The sequence below is a fragment of the Bactrocera dorsalis genome, chromosome 6 (assembly GCF_023373825.1).
Source record: "Bactrocera dorsalis isolate Fly_Bdor chromosome 6, ASM2337382v1, whole genome shotgun sequence".
In the NCBI taxonomy this organism is placed as follows: domain Eukaryota; kingdom Metazoa; phylum Arthropoda; class Insecta; order Diptera; family Tephritidae; genus Bactrocera; species Bactrocera dorsalis.
Genome location: NC_064308.1, coordinates 13,563,475 through 13,587,418, shown reverse-complemented (window position 1 = coordinate 13,587,418; position 23,944 = coordinate 13,563,475). Strand labels below are relative to the sequence as shown.

At 36.1% G+C, this 23,944-nt stretch overlaps 1 protein-coding gene across 29 annotated transcripts in view; it reads right to left on the bottom strand.

The window, feature by feature from the left end:
* Nucleotides 1-23,944, bottom strand: part of LOC105227083 (muscle calcium channel subunit alpha-1) — a 133,193-nt gene that overhangs the window by 86,534 nt on the left and 22,715 nt on the right. For 25 of the 29 annotated variants that reach the window (XR_007423111.1, XR_007423110.1, XR_007423112.1 and 22 more), the window contains 10 exons: nucleotides 14,700-15,090; nucleotides 12,645-14,110; nucleotides 11,226-11,463; nucleotides 10,982-11,087; nucleotides 10,775-10,914; nucleotides 8,498-8,604; nucleotides 2,698-2,850; nucleotides 1,875-2,056; nucleotides 1,286-1,805; nucleotides 1,004-1,229 (listed from right to left, as the gene is read on the bottom strand). Coding sequence is in view for 26 of the 29 variants with exons in the window: in XM_049459519.1 (XP_049315476.1) it covers nucleotides 1,004-1,229; nucleotides 1,286-1,805; nucleotides 1,875-2,056; nucleotides 2,698-2,850; nucleotides 8,498-8,604; nucleotides 10,775-10,914; nucleotides 10,982-11,087; nucleotides 11,226-11,463; nucleotides 12,645-14,110; nucleotides 14,700-15,090 (3,529 nt within the window). In the remaining 3 variants the exon portion in view is untranslated. The remainder of the gene's footprint in view (nucleotides 1-1,003; nucleotides 1,230-1,285; nucleotides 1,806-1,874; nucleotides 2,057-2,697; nucleotides 2,851-8,497; nucleotides 8,605-10,774; nucleotides 10,915-10,981; nucleotides 11,088-11,225; nucleotides 11,464-12,644; nucleotides 14,111-14,699; nucleotides 15,091-23,944) is intronic. The other 4 variants (XM_049459535.1, XM_049459536.1, XM_049459534.1 and 1 more) reach the window with 2 other exon arrangements.

The following is a 23,944-nucleotide window of genomic DNA, read 5'->3' as shown; positions in this document are numbered from 1 at the left end:
CACTCTCGACGAACAAAAACCAAGCTCTATAAGTCATTCATAATTCCCGTCTTACTATACGGTGCAGAGGCTTGGACCATGACAACAACTGATGAGTCGACGTAGCGAGTTTTCGAGAGAAAAGTTCTGCGAAAGATTTATGGTCCTTTGCGCGTTGGCCACGGCGAATATCGCATTCGATGGAACGATGAGCTGTATGTATATCCGTATGGACGAAAACACTCCAGCTCTGAAAGTATTCGACGCAGTACCCGCCGGGGGAAGCAGAGGAAGAGGAAGACCTCCACTCCATTGGAAGGACCAAGCGAAGAAGCACCTGGCTACGCTTGGAATATCCAATTGGCGCCACGTAGCGAAAAGAAGAAACGTCTGGCGCGTTGTTATTAACTCGGCTATAATCGCCTAAGCGGTGTCTACGCCAATTAAGAAGAAGAAGGTAGTTACATGTATTAACTATACATATGAACTGTGGTGAGTTATCGATCGATTTCATTAAAATTCATTACGGAATCATTGTATAGTATATATGTACAAATCTGTACTTTCACATAATTTTACTACACATACAAACAGAAGTTTGAAAATCATCACATTGGGTATACGGAGTCTAAGAGATTTATTGACCCGAATTTATCCTTTTTTGCCACCTAGGCTTATTAATATCTCGAAATTAGTCAGTCTAAATTTCTAAGCTAATTGTGCTCGTTTTGCTATCACATAATCTCCACAGTTTTTCACCATTAAATTATCTTGATCCGCATCCGTAAGTCATAAGTACGTTGAAGTATTAATGTAATTCAATAAAAACAGCTTATAAAGGATAGGGGAAAGGACTGATCGATTTAACTCATCTCATAATTCTCAGCAAACCATTCTCTTAGATTATTATCGCAATAGTCTTATCTATATGGAATGTCTACTAGTTTGACGAAAAGTATTATAATGGATATATGTAAAGCGTGTAATTGGTTCGATCTAAATGATAAATAAAGTCTTAACTTACTTTGTGACCTTAAAAACTCTTAAGAGTCGAACGCAACGTAGTACTGATACTCCCAATGGCGGCATTATACCCGTGTTTGTTAGTATTGTTTCCGTTATACTACCAATAACAACAAAACAATCGAAACGATTAAACAGCGACACAAAATATCCTTGAAATCCCAAACTATACATTTTAAGCATCATTTCACAGGTAAATAATCCAATGAAAAAAATATTTGTATACTCTGTAAGAAGAATTACACTTTATATTGAGGATAAAATGTGAATGAATAGTAGTTACCTTGAAAGTTATCGAGCCATATTGGTTGCCCATAATGTTCGGTAGCAAGTACACCGGTATTCAGAAACACTAACATTATTATTAGCCAATAAAAAGCTTGCGATTTTACAGCTTTCCTACAAGACCGTCTCATTCTGCGGTTCAGACGATCTAAATCTTTTTTTTTCTTACGCCACCAGGATTCAGATATTTGAATTTCTTGACCCTCCTCTTCCACTTGATCCATTGACTTGGACTCGTTGGTCGGTTTTGTTTTTCCATCTTGCATTAAATTACCATCGACGTCAGGTTCAATATCTTCCGCTTGGGTAATCCAATCCAAATAGCCGCGCACATCTTCTTCTATTTGTTGTTTTTCCCTAAGTTTTTGAAAGTCTCCGCGGTTTTTAGCTTTTGTGCGCTCTTTTGAAAATTCACCAGACAACACACCGAGAATTAAATTCATTACGAAAAAGGCTCCTAATATAACCATCGAAACGAAGTAAATCCATTGCCACGTACTTCCCATGGCATCTTGAATCTATTGTATAAATACGAATGTAAACAAACTAGTACCACAGCTCAGTTTGTGCGTGAGTAGTATCCTTACGTTATATAGCACATCTGTCCAGCCTTCTAAAGTAACACACTGAAACACGGTCAACATAGCCAAACCAAAGTTATCGAAATTAGTTATACCATAATTAGGGCCGTCCCATTTTTCATGGCATACATAACCTTCTTGACATTGAAATCCAGTACCACATGGGTGTTCATCTTTCATATATTCACCTTTATTAGTCGAAGTAAATTAACCAAAATGTAATAATATTTATTATTTATTTATATACACTCGTGGCCACGCAATGCTTACCACTATACTTTCTTAATTTTTTTCGAACTTTTTCTTTCGTTCGGGGGTTTCTTCAATTTTGTTTTCTTTTATGTTTTTAGTAAGCATAAGTATACTAAATTATATTATCTAATTATAATTATAGTTTTAATTTATCACGTGTAATGAGCAAAGCATAAACTAGTTTTTCTATGCGGCAGACTTTATTGTTTTTAAAGTAATAACGCCACTAAACTTCGTATTTCAATTGAAACCAAAATAAAATAAAACATTAATTTCAATTACAGTCTAAATAAAATTAAATTAAAAAAAATAAATATATAATTTTTTTATTCCATGTCAGTCTCTTACATTTCGAGCTCATTTTGAAAAGCTCACTAACTTTCAATTGATTTTGTCTATAGCTGAATGTCTTTTGTTTTGAATTTTTAATAGTTTTGATAAATAACATGCCATTAACTTATTTCTAAACAAAAATTTTCTATACCACAAATAGTACCGCTATAAAGTGTTGTCAAATATGTAGAACACTTGATTTTGAATGGTAAACTTTGCTTGACAACGAGTGTAAATGACTAACCAGTATCTGGGCGAAGGCAAGTTTTATGCAATTTTCCAGAAAACAGCTCCAATCCAATAATTGCGTATATGATAATGACAAATAAAACTAGTAAAGCAATATGTAAAAGTGGTATCATAGCTCGAAGGATCGAATTCAGTACAACCTGTAAGCCTTTAATGAATAGCAGTTAAAATTGGTAATTATTTTTTTGAAACATAATTTATAGTATATACATAATAAATAAGCAAGTAAGGAAGGGCAATGTTCGGGTGCATCCGAACATTTTATACTCTTGCAACTTACAAGAATCAAAGCCAGGAAAATACTTTATGGTGTAAAACGTCAACCTGAGAATCGAAATCCAAGCAATTTTACATATACTCTAGCTCTTTACCCGCGGCTTCGCCCGCAGTGGAGCCATTAAATAAGTATGAGAGATAAAGGGTAAGGGTATAATAATAGAAATGCGTCAAAATTATAGCTAAATTTTATTGCTGGGCTGAGATTAACAATTTTTTAAAATTACTACCGACATTGAAGTTTCAACACCTTAAAATATGCGTATTGAAATGCAACAAAAAATGTTAAAATATATTTCACCGTAACAAAAATAAATAATTCTGAATTCTAACAATTTAAAAAAATAAAATACAGAGTGTTAATCTAGTATATTTTTGTATACCATGTTATAAGTTTTCCTGTCGGGTGCAAATATATGCAAACCTGGGCATTAGATACACGTGAACAGGCTACATAAAGTTGACTATGAGAGAAGTATGGGTTTTCTAAATGCACTCCTGCTACCTGTAATGCTTGTCCTTGTGCCTTATTTATAGTAACAGCAAAGCTAAGCTTGACCTCAAACTGAACTCTTTGAATGGAAAGTCAGTGGGAACAATTGGTATCCGAGGTATTATAACACTATTTCCCTTACCGACACCTGTTAAAATAGTAGCACCAAGTATGTTCTGTCCCAATTTTGTTATCCGAAGCTTTGTTCCATTACATAGCAGAGGAGCATCTAGATTTCGCATAAGCATTACTGGTACATTTAGTTTCAATTGAAGTTTATGTGACGGTACACCCGATAGTTCAAGTGAATTTAAAAACTCCACAGGATATGAAGTACTTATTTCCGTATCTATAATTGTATCCATTGACAAATACTCCTTAATTTTTCCCTGAACCTCGTTTAAAATATCAGTGTTGATCCTATTAACAATTTCATTTCTTGGTGCTAATATTGCTCTTGCACACAACCACTGATCACTACACAATTTTGTCGCAATTCCGGAAAAACATTAGTAATGAAATCCACATCACTTTCCACTAAATTACAAAATTCTCTTGACAGTAATATGTAGCCTTCAACGTCAACATCTAAGCAACCATCACCAATTTTCAACAACATTTCTGCGTAAAGTCCTGAATCCACGTCATTATGAAGATGCACTCTCATATTCGTTTTCAGGCGGAGTTTTTCAACTGTCGACCATAAGCGTGATGATTTAATTCACGCTTGAATTTCATCTGCTGGTGTCCCCCTCTGAATCACTGGGAGGGTTTGACGGAAATCACCAGTCAATAAAACTACCATGCCATTTTGGATATACCAGATTTCCGCTTCCGTGGCATTTTCTAAGAAAAGCAGAGTAAGAATTAACATCAGCGAGTAAGATCTAAAATAATAAAATGACTGCTAACCACAAAAATTACGGATTACCCAAAAAATTTGAATAGTTTTATACTGCGTGTAACGACAGAAGAAAATAACAATAAATATAGAAAAATTAATATTATTATATTAATACAACTCTAACAAATAATTTCGACCAAATTAGTTATCACAAAAACGGTACTCACGGACTTTTTTTAGATCATTAAAAGAGAAATAATTCTTTCATACATAACTTTTGTGTATCTTGAACCGCTTTCGCAGCGCAAGGAACGGAAGCCCTCAAAGATAAATAATTTCCCCCGTTTTTTACACATTTACCACTGTTTCTTCGCTCCTATTGCCAGCGTGATGCTATATAGCCTATAGCCTTACTCGATAAATGGACTATCCAACACAAAAGGAATTATTCAATTCGAACCAGTAGTTTCGGAGATTAGCGCGTTCAAACATACAAACTCTTCAGCTTTATAATATTAGTATAGATCAGTGAAGCGCTTTACCTAGCCCGCGGGCGGCCGACTTTATTGCTCTCTCACAGATTCGTTCACACGTATTAGTCAAGCGCTCTCTATACATTGTGGAAAATTAATGTGCATTTGAAAATCACTTGGTCAACGACTGTTGACTGCTACGCATGTATTTTGTATGTGCGCGCTGAAGAGCTAAGAAGAACACGCTTTATTGTAGAAAAATATTCTAACCATGCAAGGCTGCAAGTATATCAACAATTCCTTGATATATTGCAGACTAATTTTCATAGCCGATTTCATGACTTTTATAAAATTAAGCATATTATTGAAATTCATAACGACCCTACTGGGTGTAATACTTCTGGGGTGAGTTTAGATTTAAAATCCGAATTAGAAAAGATGCAACGTGATTTATTGTTGCCTCGACAAACAGGGCAACAGTTTTGGAAAAATCTGAACTACAACTTTTATCCGAAATTAAAGAATGAAATGTGGAAACTCTTTTCAATGTTTGGAACTACTTATTGTTGCGAAGTTTCGTTTTCCACTTTGAAATTAATAAAATCAAATACTAGAAATAAAATTAACGATCGGCACCCTGAAGACTTACTTCGTATAAAATTTTGCGGCTCCGAACTAGATTTAGATAAGTTGGTTCAAAACCATGAAAATATTGATTTTTAGTTTTTTGATACAGCCGTTTAGGTGAAAACTTCAACATAAATTCAATATTTAAAATTTTTTGAATTTTAATTTCTTTTTGACACGTGAATTGTCTTTATTTTTGTAATTGATAAAAAATTAATCACGAATTTCATTAATTTCACAATTTTGTAAAAGTTGTCGAATCACTTTCAAATTTTTTTTATATTATTTAATACTAAAGTTTTGTATTTTTTTTGGGTGTAGCAACAAGCTCTCGCATACTCCAACTCAAGCACACAGTTTGGTAGTGTGCGTTTGGGCATCACTGGTTTAGATATACGATACAATACATATATAATCCTGTTGGAGACACAAAAACGTATATGGAAGTTGGGGATACTACCCGACCAGAATTTATCTATTTTCCCAATACCACATAATATTAACATGTCACATCCTGATATTAGTTACATAGTCATGTCATAGGTTAGTCAAGTTTTCGCTCAAATTTATGTATTTTAGGCACAAAGATACACTGTTATGAGTAAAACACGCTAGCTCATTTTCACTGAGATAACTCACATATTGGTCGATATATACGATATGAAGTCCCCCAAATGTTCGATTATCTTCATATTAGGTATATGCTAAGTGAAGTATTGGTCCGATTCATTTAATTTCTGACATGCACACATATCATTGTCAGAGAAGTACTATCCTTGAATTTTAACTATATGTCTCACACATTCACCGATATTTTCAATCAACCATAGGTACTGGGGTCCAAATATTTGGTGCCGGAAGGCTTGAACCGTTTTTGTTGAATATGAACAATTTTTGGTCATAAGGTAGCATATACTAAAGGTATTATTCGTGCAAAGTTTATTCCCGTTATACTAATTTCTTCTTGATTTGTGTACTGGAAAATAAAAGAATCAAGTGGACTTTAAAATTGTGCTATATGGAAAGTAGGCGTAGTTATTGTGCGATTTCGCAACGTGACATAGGATACATTCCAGAGTTCCACATACCAATTTTTTCGAAATCGGTTGGTCGGGTCCCGAGATATGGGAATTCACTAAAAAGTGGGCAGTACCACGCCCAATGTCCAATTTTCATTCTATAAAGCCTTTTCATACCATCTTGAAGGTAAAATTTAATGCCTCTGGTTTATTTAGTTATTGATTTATCGCGCTTTTAGTAGTTTTTAACAGTACCGTTATATGGGGAGTGAGCGGGGTTATCCTCTGATTTCATCCATTTTCACACTGTCGGTAGAAGTTCTTATAAGATTTGTACTCAGCAAATTTGGTTGTTGTAGCTTATGTGGCTTAGGGACGAACCGTTAATGGAGGGGTCCACGCCCACTTTTTAAAACATTTTGCCCACAGGTGTCCCTTGCTACTGCGATCCTCTGTACCAAATTACAGCTTTATATCTTAATTTAGTGCTTAGTTATTGCACTTTATATGTTTTCGGTTAATGGCGATTTGTGGGCGTGGCAGTGGTCCGATTACGCCCATCTACGAACTCGAATTTTGTTTTGTACTAAGAAACCAACATACCAAGTTTCATCGAGAGATCTCAATTTTTACTCAAGTTACAGCTTGCACGGACGGACGGACAAACAGTCAACCGGATTTCAATTTTCTCGTGATCCTGAACATTTATATAAATACAACCCTATATCTATCTCGATTAGTTTCAGGTGATACGTACTACCTTTAGGCGAACAAAACTACTATACTCTGCAGCAACTGGTTGCAAGAGTATAAAAAGGACAGACCGAACATTAGATACACTCGTACACGTAACGCTTCATTTAGTTACGCCGCTATTCAATGGGAATACAGCAAGATTTAGTTTCCGATTGTTCGGCGTTTAAGCAGACTGCCGCGAAAAAAGAAGTACTTCAATGGTTTATGATTTTTCAAGATTTTAACTATAATAATGAACATCGAGCAGGAGACAGAACCTGGCAACCCTGAGGTATGTTGGCAGCCAAGTTCCCATGGCGAGGAGTGAAAGAAAGACAAAAGGACACAAGTGAAGAGAAGGCAACAGATAATTTTTTTGCAGCCATAACTTCGATCTAAAACAAAAATTTCGAAAAGATTATTGATTTACAGAAAAGTCGCTATCGCACTACGGAAGTTTTTTTTTTTTGAAATTTGACAAAATGGTGGCGGTTTGAACGAAAAGTATCGAATTTGGCCCTTGCAAAAAAAATCAAAAACAAGGATACATAGCGCGATAGAGAGTGACGTTAAAAACGTTCTCTCCTAATTGGAATTAGATATCTTCAAAAGTCTTCCTTTGAGAGAGAGAACCATCTTGAAAAACACCATTCTGAGAAAAACGCGTTTAAAGATTGTATCGTTCCGTTCTCCACTCTGCTCCCTTTCTACAAGAAACGCTGTAGCGACCGTAATAATTTGAATTTCGATTTCAAAATTTCAGAGAATGTTTATTACTGTGTATACTATCCGATAATGCAACAATCGATTTTTCAAAAAAACATTTCACACTGAGATGATCCCTTAATAAACAACCAACATGTACGAGTATATACATTTATGTATTAGTAGTCATCAAACCGTTATAAACCATTTGAAGAAGCTTGGAGTCACTAAGAAGCTCGATGTATGGGTGCCACACGAATTGATTCAATAAAAATACCGCAAGACTTTTTTGACAACCTAATATCTCTTTTATGTATGTACATTTAGATATTTATATTTCTTATATATCTAAATGGTATATCGAAGCAAAATACTCGTAAATACAATAAAATTCAACAAAGTCATAAATTTTTCTTAATATCCATGGATTTCTAATGTAATAAATGGTATACCGAGGGAAAAGAAATCCAGTAAAATTTATGTTTCTAAATACCGACGAGTTTCTAATGTTCAGTCCGGCTTTAGAAGTGCAACCATTAATTTTAAATAATTCATCGACTTAAATAATTATATATAATAAATATTTTTTGATTTGTCATATTAATTAAAAAAAAATAACTTACTTGGAACTCCAGAAACAAGTCGAAGAGGTCGTAGCACTCGGAAAGCTCGAAGTGCTTTTACATCGAAACCTTCCTTCATAAGATTTGAAAGAACAGTACTTATCATGCTACCAAAAAGTGTTGAAAACATAAATACTATTAAATTTCTTATTCTCCTTGATGCGAATTTGTATATGGAAGTAAACCAGACATTAGCAATACATTTATATTGGTAAAAAAAATTACATATATAGTTTTGTTTATTTTATATCAGTTTTACTGATTAATGGGGTATTCTGGTCTAGGATTTTGAAAAATTCTTTTTTTTTGCATATTTTGAAAGTTTGACCGTGGAAGGATTTTTCAAAATTCGACTTATTTTCGGAGATACAGCCGATTTTGTGACGTGTCGTCCGTGTTCACTAGAATTGTCTCCTAAACTTTAAACGCGTTTTTCTCGAAACTACTTTTTTTGAGGTGGTTGACATGATATCTCAAATTCTACTGGACCGATTCCTTTAAAATTTGGTATATACATATCTTCTTTATGGTGGGCCATATAAAATTTTAAATTTAAAGATAGGGCGTAAAAGATTGAGTGCAGCGTTTGCTGTATGGCACGTAGCGCCGTCCTGCTGGAACCAAATGTTGTCCAAGTCTTGCTCCTCAATTTGCTTGAAGAAAAATTCGGTTAACATTGCGCGATATCGCTCACCATTGATGGTTGCGGCTCCTTCTTCATTTTCGAAGAAAAATGGGCCGATGATTCCACCAGACCAAAATCGGCACCATACAGTGATTCGTGCTGGGTGCATTGGCTCCTCGACGATTACGTGCGGGTTTTCTGTGCCCCAAATGCGACAATTCTGCTTGTTAACGTAACCATCGAGGTGGAAATGAGCCCCGTCCGAAAAGATGTTTTTCGGTAAAATTGACCATCCTCGGTTAAATCTGCGAACTGTAGACGACGTTTTTCTAGTGAATAGCGACCCATTTCGTAAATTTTAGACTTTTTACTGAATATCTGTCACTTTGCGAATGGTATTTGACGTTTCCAATGTCGTAATATAGATAATCCAAATTTAAAACCTTAGATGACCCACCCTACATAATGCTCTATGGTGTCTGCCTTGGATTTCCAAAAATTTATATTTGAAGTATGTTTAAAAAATTCGAAAAGGTTTTTTTATTTTTTTTTAAATGGTCAACCCGATAACGATATCCTTACTAATGAAGAATCTTCTTGTTTTTTGTGTTTTAGATCTCCACAAGGATTGAAATCACGTTAACCAGGACGCTCCGTTTTTTTTTTGAAGCCTCCACTCCACCGGCCCGTATCTCTACGAATTTTGGTTTTTTTTCTTGGAATTTTTTTTATATTATTAAAATGTCAATAAAAAACATATAAAAAATTGATACTAAAAATGTTTTTCATTTTTTTATCTTAGTTTAAAATATGCGTGTAGACCAGAATACCCCCTTAAAGGAGTTACAACAACGTTGTTTAGCGACGAACAAAATAATTTCTACACTAAAAAAGATTCATAACGCTATTGCGCATACATAGTTTGTTTGATTCGCTGCAGACTAACGTTTGCCGAATCGAAGACATACATAGCTTAATAAATTTAAGCTCAGCGTTTAAAAAGGCGCGATAAATCACGCAAAAAAGGTAACTGACCAGGTAAAGGTGACGTAAAAATGTTTCAAAAAAGGTAATTCCTGTAAGAGAGAGGTTAGAGAGATCCCCCAGCAAGAAATCAATAGCAATGGAATTGACCTTCCATGAAAGTAAAAAAGAACACCGTAATCTTTTGTCAACGAGTGTTATTTTGGACTATTTGAACACAAAATTTCTTTCTGAACAGAAATACATAACATAATGAAAATATTTTTTAATGTTTCACATGTTGCTATGGATAAGGCAAAATTAATGTTTACATTTTTCATATTTTCATGTAAAGATATCATGACTTTCTCAAATAGTTTATAAAATTCATACATATGTATGTGTATGATATGATAAAAAGGAGACACTGAGAATAAAGAAATGGATGTTATTATTTACATATCCTTAACATGTGCTTTATTTACAGCATTGATTAATATCTGGTAACATTAATATACCTTATTATATTATTGATAAATTTCAAATTTGATATTTTATTTCTGATATTTCCAGTGTTAAAACCAAAAATTATCCGATTCAAGTTATAATGTCAATTGATGATAATAAAGTGCACAAAACCTGTGCGCGCCAAGAAGTCAAAATAAGAATGGAAAGAATATATCACTCACCCTATAACCACAATAAAAAAATCTAAAATATTCCACCCATTTCTCAAATACGAGCCGCTATGTAGTAGAAATCCATACGCAATTATTTTCATAACACATTCTGCTGTAAATATTACTAAAAATATGTATTCTATCTTTTCCTGTAAAAAATAAAAAAGCTTGTAATTAAATAAGTATCTACATACGTATTGTGATCATAAAACATACCAAAGCCTGATTAGTTACATTGGAGTCGCTATATGGATAAGGGGTATAAACCGCTAAGGCAACACAATTCGCAAAAATTGTTAACAATATCAAATACTCGAATGGTCTGTAAATTATTAAATGTTAAATTTATTTTTCATATATAGGAAAACCGCGTGAGATTCATATGTAATACTCATACGCGTACATACATTAGTAAATAATCTTTATTTTTTAAGATAATATCAATAATTGAAAAGGATGCTTCCACTCGACTATACTGATACATAATGCCCGAAGTGGGTTTTTTATCCCCAAACAAAATAAAACACGTTGAGGTCGATCAGGTTGCGGCTTCCCCCCTCGTCTTTGCGGCCGCTTTTGTGTAGTAGTATTAGTCACTGTCTTTTGCTGGTTTATTCCACCAGCAATTGTTGTGCCATTTATAGTGTCAGGAATGTTTGATGTCCCAAGATTAACATCAGTTCCCAAAGGTCCATTTGCTAAATATTTATGCGAGTACATTTCAAAGAATATGATTGGTTAATGACAATATCAGCAATGGTTTGAGTATTGTATTGAACTTCATCAAATATTTTTAACAAATTTACAATTGTAATTGGATTCCTAAATTTTTCGCTGTCCACAGATACACAATTAGATTGGGTTTACACACGAAGACTTTAGTCGCTCATAGTCGACAAGCCCGAAACTTTGAGTCGGACAATTTTCTGCATTCCCTATCACTTCACATCGCAAATCCTTAAACATGGGGCGTAAGCCGTGTGCAAAAATACTTTATATCAGCTAACTTTATATTAGATTTTCATCTAAAATATTTCATGTTATCATACCATAACATGTGCTTTATTTTGAACATACAAGTTTTTGCCAGTATTTATAGTAGGGCAATTCAGAATCTGGTGCAAATGGTCTTGCATCTTTGCAATTGCAAATTAGCGAGCATTTTTTTTCTTTTACACTAACAAAATGTATAGCGATGCATCTGCTACACCCTTGCAAATAAGCAACACTAAAACGCGATTGTACTATTTGCAACACTGGTTTGCAAATTACCAGCTGCTGTCAAAAATTAAAATATTGTAAATAAAGAGAAGAAATGGAGCAAACCGGTTTGAATACAATAAGGCTAAAACATGAAAACCGAATAAAAAGTGGAGCGAAAAAGAAATCCAGAATTCCAGCAGGAAGCTCCAGAAGTAAAAGTGAAATTTGTGCTATGTGCCGCATAAAAATATTTCGTATCTTCAATGTCCATATTTTCTTCAGCAGCTTCATCAAATAAAGCGTCAGTTAATTTTTCCCTAAAACTTTTTTCGGCATATTTTCCAATTTTTGCGAAATCTTCACCGATCAGATGTGAATTAATGGTCTTTGCCCTAGTACATATATATACAATCCAATCATATTGCAAATATGCATTTGAAACCAAGCACAGGTGCAACATGAAAAGAGAACTTGTTGTTACGAACAAGAACATGAGCAAAGTCCCTTCATCTTTCCTTGTTGTTCGTCCCCTCGCTTATAAAAAAACCGTTTGGTCGATAAAAGTCTTCGTGAGTGAACCGACACTTAAGAAACATAGACGCACATTTTTAACTAAAAATTTAATATTTTATAATGTTTATAGCTAGTATACATATAAATGTTTTTTCATACATACCAAATGTTGGATAAGCAGCTGTAGCTGTCTGTCCTTTATCAAAATTTACTCCTTCTCTACTTGCTAAACTATTATTGTTTGTACGCTTAATTGCTCCGCCATCAGTTCCACCTGATTGCTCTCGATTGCTTTCAAGATCCATGTTGCCAAAAATATCTTTAGAACGTTGGTCGGATATAAAAGCCTCCGATATATCGAAATAATGTTTAGTGTTGTCTTCGTTTTCTTTTTTTTTCTGTTCGTAAAATTTTATTAATGAATAATCGAACGATTTGTATTGGCTCAAAGGCTGGAATTCTTTATTTACATTACAATAGTCTAACCGAGTTTTTAAGTTTTCGATTCCTCCACGCTCGATGACGTTGTCAGCATTCCAATTTTCCGAATTTATATCGATAACGTTATCTTCCAAACTTTCACAATCAATATCTAAATCAGCTTTATAATCATTTGAATTCAGTAATCGCAGTTCGCTGCAACTTTCGCAGTCGGTGATATCTCCTGAGCCGTGTCTTAAAATCGTTTTAAGTTCTGTTAATGATGCTTGTCTTTCTCTCTCAATAAAAACTCTAGATTTGGAATTTGGATTACTTGTTTGGTTTAAAAATGTCTGATGAGGTACGTTCCAGCTAAGCTCAACAGTTTTATTATGTTGATACTGATCCCCGAATTGAGAATGACATATTGACGGCGGCTGAGCTTGCGTAGTGTTGCTTGCAGAATCACAATCACCCAAAAAACTGCTTAATTCGCCAACACCAAAACCATGCAATGTACTGTTATCACCCGTTATATCACAATTACAACTATTACTACTACTGCTACTCCTACTCCTACTTCGACTCCTGCTTTTACTATAATTACGTTTGTCGGTACTACTACTGCTACTCCCACTGCTATTTACGTTTGCATTAATTGTGTTCCATGAGTTATCTACATTATTGCTTTGGCATTTAATGCATTCGTGTTTTTTTGTATTGATATTGGATTTAATGCTGTCGTTACTTTTCTTGTAGCATTCATTTGGTATGGTTTTTGAACGGCTTATTATTTGTTGGACTGATTGGATTTGATTTCCTTCCTCTATTGTCAAAAACTGTCTACCGAAATCTTCATTACTACTTGAATTTAATTTTTTTATAAATGTACCACCAATTCTTTTTTTAGTTTGTTCGCCGCTTAACTTATATTTTAATAAATCAATGCTAGTATCAGTGCTTGTTATTTTGTAACTCTTAGGAATTAGTGATGTTGATGGTACTTGGGTAACATATATCGTTGAGTTTGCATTTGAACATCCATATAACTGTTCTTTCTTGCTATTATCGATCGATTTTTTTTTATGGCTTAATGGCCAATCACCATAACAATTTTTATCTGTTGCATCTAGCCATAAATCAGTTGATTTACTGTTGATACCATCAGTTTTATAATACTCGCAGTTTGTGACCAAATATTGTGTTTGCCTAAAATTGTAAAATGCACGTAATAAGAGTTACTAAAGAATGTAATTTTGATCATCTAACATCTGTTTTTAACACCTACAGCTGATCAAGATAGACATATACATAGTTCTACATTGTAATGTAGATATATCAAAATGATCAGAATGTAGAAAAATCAACAGGAGGGACGCAAATCATTATAAGAAGAATATGGAGCTAGACCAAGACATGACTCTATTTCTTTCATTTATAACTCAAGAAAATATTGTGATTAAGATTCATTATTTATTTATTCATTTATTATTCCAGCTTCACAATATTGATATTATTGAAACTTACAAGTATAATAATAAGTATATAGAGGTTGGGAGAATTCATAAACTGATCCATTTCCGACGCCAACATATAATATAGTATGTCTAGAAATACACTTTAACTTGTGATAGTGTAAAATAACATAATTTACCATTCAGCATATCTGACTGCTTACTTTTTTTTACTACTTAATCGGGACTAATGAAAGGGTGAAATAAAGAATTTTACGTAAAGCATCACATTGTCGGCATTAACTAAATTAATTAAATTAGGTAAAAGGTATCATTATACTTACTGTGGTGAAGATGCCGTATGATATTGTTCAGGAACACAATCGAAACATTTTTCAGAAAAATTGTTTGTTACGAAATCGGTGTTATCATTGATTTTATTTGGCCCACTTGTCCTTAAAGTAAAATTTTCAGTTCCGTAGAAGAGAAGCGAACCCTGCGATATGTCAATTTCTTGACTCCTGTTACTTATCTCATTTTGTCTTTTAAAGCAAAGTTTACGTTGACGCAACAGAGTGTCTTCTGGAGTAATTGCATTTATATTGTTGGTTTGATTAACTGTGCCAGTTTTTAGATTACCCCGTGTACAACTATTACAACTATTAAGTTTACACTTCCGGTCGAGGTCCTTTAAAATTCGTTTTGGACTCGGCTCATATTGTCCATAAATCTCATCTGGTAAAAAAACGAAATTAATATGTTTTAATAATTTTGGCCTTTTTGATTTTATGGATATACTAACTGACCCGGAAAAAGTTGTTTTGCATTTTCGTTATTTTTAGGAAAGATTTTTAAATATACATAACTAGCCCTATAAGTGTTTATAATTGAGCTGTACACTATTACAGTATATTTCATTTAAGTTAAAAAATTGTTCTTTATTACAGTAACAAATATATGTATATTAAGTTAAAATTATGATAGTTATCTGTACCACGAAAACAGTTAATTTTTCTACAAGATTGATTGATTTTTATTTCGACAGTATAATACTGCTCTTCACAATTTATATCTATATTGATCAAATCAGATGCACTTCGATTTCGCGAACTCACATTGAAACTATTGATTGGTAAATTCGCAATGAAAATGCAATGATTCTCAATAATTAATAGTACTTTGTGGCATTGAATGATATCGTTAGATCGTTGCACCACATACGATGTATTATAAGACATTGAATCTTTGTGATTATGCCACAATATTTAGAAATGGGTCTGGAAATGTGTCATCAGTATTATAGCAAATAGTAGACCAAGTTTTATTCCAGTGCTTTTTAATGCTGCTACAACAAGCAGTTGCAACAAGGCAAATCTAGTACAAGAAATTAATATTTAGGCGTTGGATACTATTGTCCATTTCTATGCATATGTTATATCTTAAAATAACAATGGTCCGGTGACATTAACCAAAAACAGTCACACTTAAAAACACTTGGGTTGATTGTACCGAATTATTATAGCACCATCAAGCGATTTTTGTTCGTGAATAGCTCTGAGGAATAATGTTAAATTCACTATGGAATAGCTAACATTAACTTCTGAGTTATACATGGAACACATTGTCGAAGGAAAACAGTATCTGTCGAATATTAAAATACACACGTTCTGTGCGTCATGCAAAGCTAACGGAAAAAAAGATACGGGTCACCGAATGGGAAGTTGGAAATGTCTCCTCTACCAAGCGGCATGTAAAAAGGCGAAATTAGAGTTGTAAAAATCAATCTAAATTGCAGCGAAGCGGCACAAGAATTACTGAAACGGACAATCTACGAGAAGAAGATAGAAGTGGCGATAGTCTGTGAGCAGTTTAAAAACATAAGTGCTGGTACCTGGATTTCCGACAAAGAAAGCAAAGCTTGGCCTGTGGGCAAAACGCCTTCCAGGCTTGTCTTGAGGAAATCATACTATACGCTGGCGAAAATAGGCGGAATCTATTTCTACAGCTGCTACCTCCCTCCGAGTGTAGTACAAGGTGTTTATGAACAGATCCTCGATGAATTAGTGCAGGACGTCCTTGCAACTACACCAAGCTGGCGACTTTAATGCGTGGGCAATCGAATGGGGTAGTAGCAAGACAAACAGGCTGCTCAAAACGTTCGCCTTACTAGATGATGTGCTGCTTAATACGGGAGGTAGAAATACCTTCGGGAAGAATGGCCACGGATCGATTATAGATATTCCCACGAAAAAAGAGATGGAAAGTGGAAACGCTAGATGAGAACATCGTCAACCTCATACTGGATGAAAGATTGGGTAGCTCGACCGACTTAGACCGACAAGCTGAAAGTCACGTAAGTAAAGCTTGCGATGCGGCCATGTGTAGAAAAAGACAAAACGCACCCCGAAGGTCTGGTGGGTCAAGGAGATTAGCGCACTAAGAAGCGAGTGTCATAAACCGAGATGCCTCGCCCAAAGAAGCTTAGGTACGCCAGAACACACGAGACTACGAGAATACTTTAAAAGAAAGCGAAATAAGTTCAAAAAGGCTATTAAAAAAAGTAAGGCCTTAAGCTTCAAAGAACTATGCGAGAAGGTAGATGAAAATCTGTGCTACACTGCTAGAAAAGGTGGTGGAAACGCTTTTCCCTTCGAAAAAGTGGTCGAAGTATTGTCAATCGACGAGGAGGAGGTAGTAGAAGTGGCGGAAAAAATCGGCAAAGCAAAGGCGCCCAAACAAGGTGCTTAAGATTGCAGTTAAATGAAAGCGTTTTCCCAAGAGTATGGAAGAAGCAGCACCTCATCCAGAAACCAAATAAACCGGCGGGCAAGCCGAGTGCGTATCGACCACTTTGTATAATCGATACAATAGCCAAAATATTGGAGTTGGTGCTACGCCTACCGCTGCCAAAGAGGCTCAAATAATTGACTACGTGGACGGAATTGCTGTGACGATAGTTGCAAAAGAGCTCTCGCAAATTCAATACTGCAATGCGACCTCAGCAAAAATTATGGATGGATGCAACATTACAACGCAAAACTCCTTGAGATACCTTGGCGTTACGATTGATACGAGGTTAAATTTCAAAGCGCATGTTAAAAAAGCCTGTAGCAAGGCAGCTACAGCGACAGCGGCCCTGTCAAGAATAATGGCTAACCCTGGTGGACTTAGTCAAACTAGGAGAGCCCTACTAGCTAAAGTCAGTCAGTCAATCCTGATGTATGCGGCCCCTATATGGGGAAAAGCACTGCACCAAAAAACAAATGTCAATAAGGCAAAGGCAGTGCCAGGCTATGCGCCATCAGAGTGGCCTGTGCATTTATAACGGCCTCACATGAAGCAGCCAAGATCATATCTGGCCTTATGCCGCCGGATTTAATAGCCTCAGAGTTACGTAGAGCCTACCTAAAATCTAAAGCTATGAATAGGCGTCTAACAGCTGACGAGCGAAAACAGGAGAGGCAGGTGAGCCTCGAAGAGAGTGTCAAAAACAATGGAACGCGACAGAAAAAGGAAGATGGACGCACAAGGTCATTAAAAACGTATCAGCGTGGATTGAGAGATAACACGGGGAAACAGACTTTTTTCTGACGCAATTCTTGACAGGCCATGGCTGCTTCAGGGAATACCTTTACAGATTCGGCCACGACGATGACACAAAATGTTCATTCTGCAGCAGTGTCGATGAAAACGCCACGCATATCTTTTTCTTCTGCTCGAGCTACGAAGTGAAGAGAACTACCATCGGGGGAATAACAAAGCAAAGTATGACGCCTGACAACATTACAAGCCATATGCTGCAAACAAAATTGGTATGGCGGAAAATGAAAGAGTGGGCAATAGCGATCCACGAACTCAATATAAGAGAACGACAGCGAAGAAGCTTAAGACCAGCTAAATAATCCCGAAAGGAGTTTGTGAAGAAGCATTCTTGCCCAGCTAGGTCCTGGTACCTTTTGGAAGATTCCTCCTCCGACACAAAAAAAACAACCAAAAAATCATGTTCTTATTGGCTCAGTTATTTAGACAAAAACACAACTTCACGTCAGCAGACTTGCGGTTGTCGCTGAGTACCTTTGACCAAGTATCCTCTGGGTAGCTTAAGAACATCCGTTTGAAGGCAAGCTAAAGTGAGAAGGCGAAGCATGTCCTACATAGGGTTGTGCGCCTGGTTTGGGACCAGCCACGTATAAAAAATGAAAAATAACAACCAGCCTCTGATGAAAGACCCTCTTTTGATGACGACCATAGCAAACGAAATAAGGATTCCTTAATTGGGAAGGTGCCGCTGCCCAGCTGGTTGATGTCCTCGTTAGACTGAAGGCTGACATCACCGCCGTCCAAGAAATGCAAGGACTGGTGTAGGATTCGTGGTGGGAGAGAGACTCCGTCGCCGAGCACTATCGTTAACTCCGGTGGATGAACATCTAGTCACAATCCGCATCAAAACGAGGTCCTTTAACATATCGCTAATTTGCACCCACACCCCAACGGAAGAGAAGGACGATGTGACCAAAGATGACTTTTATGAGCGCTTGGAGCGCACTTATGAGAGCTGCACCGCCACGATGTTAAAGTCGTGCTTGGCGACTTTAACGCCAAGGTGGGCAAGGAAGGTATCTTGGCACTACGGACGGTAAATGCAGCCTCCACGAGGAAACATCCCCAAATGGGTTGAGGCTGCTCGACTTCGCCGGGGTCCGAGGTATGGTAATCTGCAATACTAGATTACAGCACAAGCAAATACATCAAGCTGCCTGGCTGTGTCATGATCGAAAAGCCACCAACCAGATCGATCATGTTGTGATAGAAGGAAGACACGTCTCCAGTGCTCTAAACGTGCGCACGCTCCGAGCTCCTAACATCGACTGTGCAGCAAATAAAGCACGTCAACAAACACAAGGAAGTTTCGACGACGAGAAGCTGCAATCACAACAGACAGCCGAACGATTTTCTACTCGGTTTGCAGTCCTGCTCTTTGAAATCACTCGTCAACAACTCGGTAAATGGGAACTGTGGGACGTCATTTCAAGCTCTTTACGTAGAGCTGCATCCTAAACCATTGGTTTTCGGAAAACCCAAAAGAACAACTGGTACGACGAGGAAAGCCGTGTCGCAACGGAGAAAAAATAGACTGCCTACCTCACAACGTTACGATCGACCACAACACGGGAAGGGATAGATAACGAGAGCGGAAGAGGGAAGCAGGACGCATTTTCAGACAGAAATAGAGAGAGACCGAAATGCGTGAGTACGAAGAGCTTGACAAGCTGGCTGACAGGGGTAATGCTCGAAAATTCTTCGAAAAGATGCGGCGACTAACCGAAGGTTTCCTGACCAGAGCATACTTTTGTAGAACCCCTAAAGGTGATCTAGTTACCGATGCCCAGTGCATGTTAAAATTATGGAGGGAAAACTTCTCCAGCCTGCTGAATGGCAGTGAACGCACAACACCAGGAGAAAGCGAACCCGATACCCCAATAGATGACGATGGAGCAGACGTTTATTGCCCGACCATGAAGAAATTCGAATAGCAATGATCCATCTGAAGAGCAGCAAAGCGGCGGAAGCCAATGAACTGCCGGCGGAGTCGGCGATGAACTGATAAGGAGCATGCATCAGCTTCTTTGTAAAATATGGTCGGACGAGAGCATGCCTAACGATTAGAATTTAGGTGTGCTCTGCCCAATCCACAAAAAGGGAGACCCCACAATCTGCGCCAACTACCGCGAAGTAAGCCTCCTCAACATTGCATTTAAGGTTCTGTCGAGCGTATGGTGTGAAAGATTAAAGCCCACCGTCAACAAATTGAATGGACCTTATCAGTGTGCCTTTAGACCTGGCAAATCAACAACGACCAGATATTCACCATGCACCAAACCTTGGAAAAGACCCATGAAAAGATAATCGACACACAACACCTCTTTGTCGATTTCAAAGCTGCTTTGGCAGCATGAAAAGGAGCTGCCTTTATGCCACGATGTCTGAATTTGGTATTCCCGCAAAACTAATACGGCTGTGTAAACTGACGTTTAAATGAGGTTTCAGACAAGGCGACTCTCCTTCGTGTGACTTCTTCAACCTACTTCTGAAAAAAATAATTCGAGCTGCAGAACTAAACCGAGAAGGTACAATCCTCTATAAGAGTGTACAGCTGCTGGAGTATGCTGATAATATTGATATCATTGGCCTCAACACCCGCGCCGTTAGTTCTGCTTTTTCCAGACTGAATAAGCGTCTATCTTAGAACCAGCATCAATACTACAATGTCAGCCCCGGAATCTAACGCAGTATATCTCTTGCCAACAGGTGCTACTTCGAACTAAGTAGGTAATTGAGAAGTAAAGTTCTCTCTCGACGAAAAAAACAAAACTCTATAAATCATTCATTATTCTCGTCCTGCTATTCATCTGATGAGTCGACGCTGCGAGTTTTCGAGTGAAAAGTTCTGCGAAAGATTTATGGTCCCTTGCGCGTTGGCCACGGCGAATATCGCATTCGATGGAACGCTGTATGAGATATATGTATATATAATTATATACGACGACATTGACATAGTTCAGCGAATTTAAAGACAGCGGCTACGCTGTCTAGGTCATGTCGTCCGAATGAACGAAAACACTCCAGCTCTAAAAGTATTAGAAGTAGTACCTGCCGGGGGAAGCAAAGGAAGAGGAAGACCTCCACTCCGTTGGAAGGACCTAGTTTCGCTTGGAATCTCCAATTGGCGTCACTTTGCGAAAAGGAGAAACGTCAGGCGCGCTGTTGTTAACTCGGCTATAACCGCGTAAGCAGTTTCTTCGTAAGTAAAGAAGAATAGGAATCTTGCAGACAAATATGGCGCCTCTAATAAGTGAAATGTAAATTTATTCAAAGCTACAAAAAGTCTAGCGTTATTTTACCAACAGAAGAATAAAATAGCTCTGGTATATCATTTGTAATAACACCTGATAACTGAAATTTTATAAATTACTAAAAAGAAATTATTAACTTAATTTTTGCACAAAAAATTTAATATTAAACAAAACATTTGAATTTCATTCGAGTGAACAGTTTTAGTGCGGCAACAACGAAATTTTGTATAAGTATCAGCTGTTTGATACGTCAATGCCGTCTTCAAAATGTGCCAGAAGCTGGCGTCAAGACTACCTTTGCAAACAAGAAAATTTTGGAGTCATGCAGTCGTTTTTGTATTCAAAGCTTCACAATGAAAATTTAAATGACATGTATTACAGCCTCCACTACAATAGAGACATAATTAAAACCAAAAAATAAATGTTTGAAAACTGTGTAGAGTTAGAAAAATTATACCGACATCTAGGGGATAACTGATTGATTGATAGAACTATAATTATTATATTCGAATGCTTTCTTGTGAATCTGTGGATGGAACGAATTAATATAAAAATTCCGGTTAAAAATAAGAAGTTAATCGTATAAGGATGAAAATTTAGAAGTGTAAGTATTTTTCTTTGCTGAATCAACAAAATAGAAAAGCAAAAGATATTGTCCAAAAAATAAAAAAAAATTATAATTGAGGCAGACGGTGCTTCATATTTAGGGGTATAAAAAATAGATGTTGGCTGATTCTCAGTCCTACCCAATAAGCATAAATCACAAATTGACTGATATTTTCAGTATGAAGTCTGCTAGAATAACAAAAGCCATTATATGGAGAAGGGAAGGGCATTGCGTGGAAATATTTCACACATTTTCGGCATTAAACTACACATATTATATCCAACATTACATGCTCACTCAATTTTGGTAAAATATCTTACAAATTGACCCATATATTCGGTATAACACCAACCGTAAGTCTGAAACTCTTAGGACTAAAGGGATCAATTTATCAACCTTTCGCACCAGGGCGTACTATTACCAAACAAAGATGCGCTCTGATTTTCAATAAGAAACCTCACAGATTGACTAATTTACATCTGTAGGGGTTGCCTTTTATATTTGGTAGTCGAAAAAGTCTTTTCGTATGTCTAATCAAACTTAAACTTATTTTTTTTACCATTTTTTTGTACCATTTTGGTCGAACACTTTTTGCCATTTTTCTCCTAGAGACATTATTCTATCAGTTAAAGACTTTCATCAGTGCAAATCGAAATTTCGAAATTACCAGAACGGAAGCTAGCGAACCATTGTTGTGCTACACGAACTGATACAGCATCATCTCCATGAACTTCACTAATTTCATTGGTTGCTTGCGTGGCATTCTTCTCTTTTTTATACAAAAATTTCAAAATAAAGCCAATATCTTCATTATTTTCACTCAATTTTGAACAGCTGTAACTTCCCCGAATTTAATTTTTTTGGTTAAATGAAGCTTAAAATCTCACCTTTCCAACAATATGTCGTATGACACAATGTGATTGGTAGCACTGAAGACATATATTGACAAAATACGAAAAGTCTTTTTCGACTTCCCAATATTTCGCGATTCGAGAAAAAAACGAAATTTTAATCATCGAAAACCGTTTTTTGTTTTTCAAAATATCCTCTATTAAGATCCATATACTTTAGTTTACGTTTGAACCAATTGTCAAAGCACTTTTGCCACTCTGATGCAGTTGAGGATGCCTTTTCAGGTGTCGAAAAACCTTGACCTCTTAGTTTATTTTTAACTAATGGGAATAAAAAGTCGTTCGGTGCCAAGTCAGAACTATACAAAGGATGACTAATCAAATCAATGTTTTGTGAGCTCAAAATGCAGTTCTCTCAGTGGATGTGTGAGAGTTATCATAAACGTGGGGAAGATTGATCCGTCTTCGGCGGACTTTTTTGATTTCTTGAAAGACAACTGACAAGAAAATTGTATTTACTGTTTTATGTTGTTTTATTGGTATAGTTTCGACATGTCCAGTTTTTTTCCGAAAAAAAACAACCATTTTCTAGAAAGTACTTCGTGCACAAACAACTTTTGTTGGATTCGGCTCTTTCTGACACATCCATACAGTAAATTCACGAATCATCACTTATCTTGATGTCATAAAAGTGTTTCGAAGCACCGCTATTGTATTTTGTTAACATACTTATCTCTCGACAAATCGACACGTTTACTTTTTGAGTGATTGACAAATTGTGTGGGATCCAAAGTGAAATTTTTTTTACAGTCAAATGTTCATGCAATATTGAACTAGCATCACTAACGCCCATCACGGTGCTCTGGAGCGAATTTAAATAAAATTTTTAGGTAAATAAAATTTCCAAGTGGATTCTGTTTCTAGGTGATATTAGAAAGAAAATAAAAGTAAAAAGAAAAAAATCCACTTGGCGCTTTTTTTTGGCAGCGAAAATAATATTTTTTGCTTCATTTTCGAACTTTGATCTATAGCTTCTTTTAAAAAATAATATTATCACCCTAGCAATGCATTTTAAAACAAAAGTTTCCAGTATATTTTGGAAGTAGTAAATGTCAGCTGTCAAAAAGAGCTTGTTTGTGGTAACTTACTGAAGTCAGGATCTTTGAAGTTTTTTTATTCTTTAGCGCCTTATCCACTGACAAATTGCTAGTAAAACATAATCGTATAACACTAGGAAATCTTTCATCTGAAAAATCAAACTGATCCAACGGATTCTT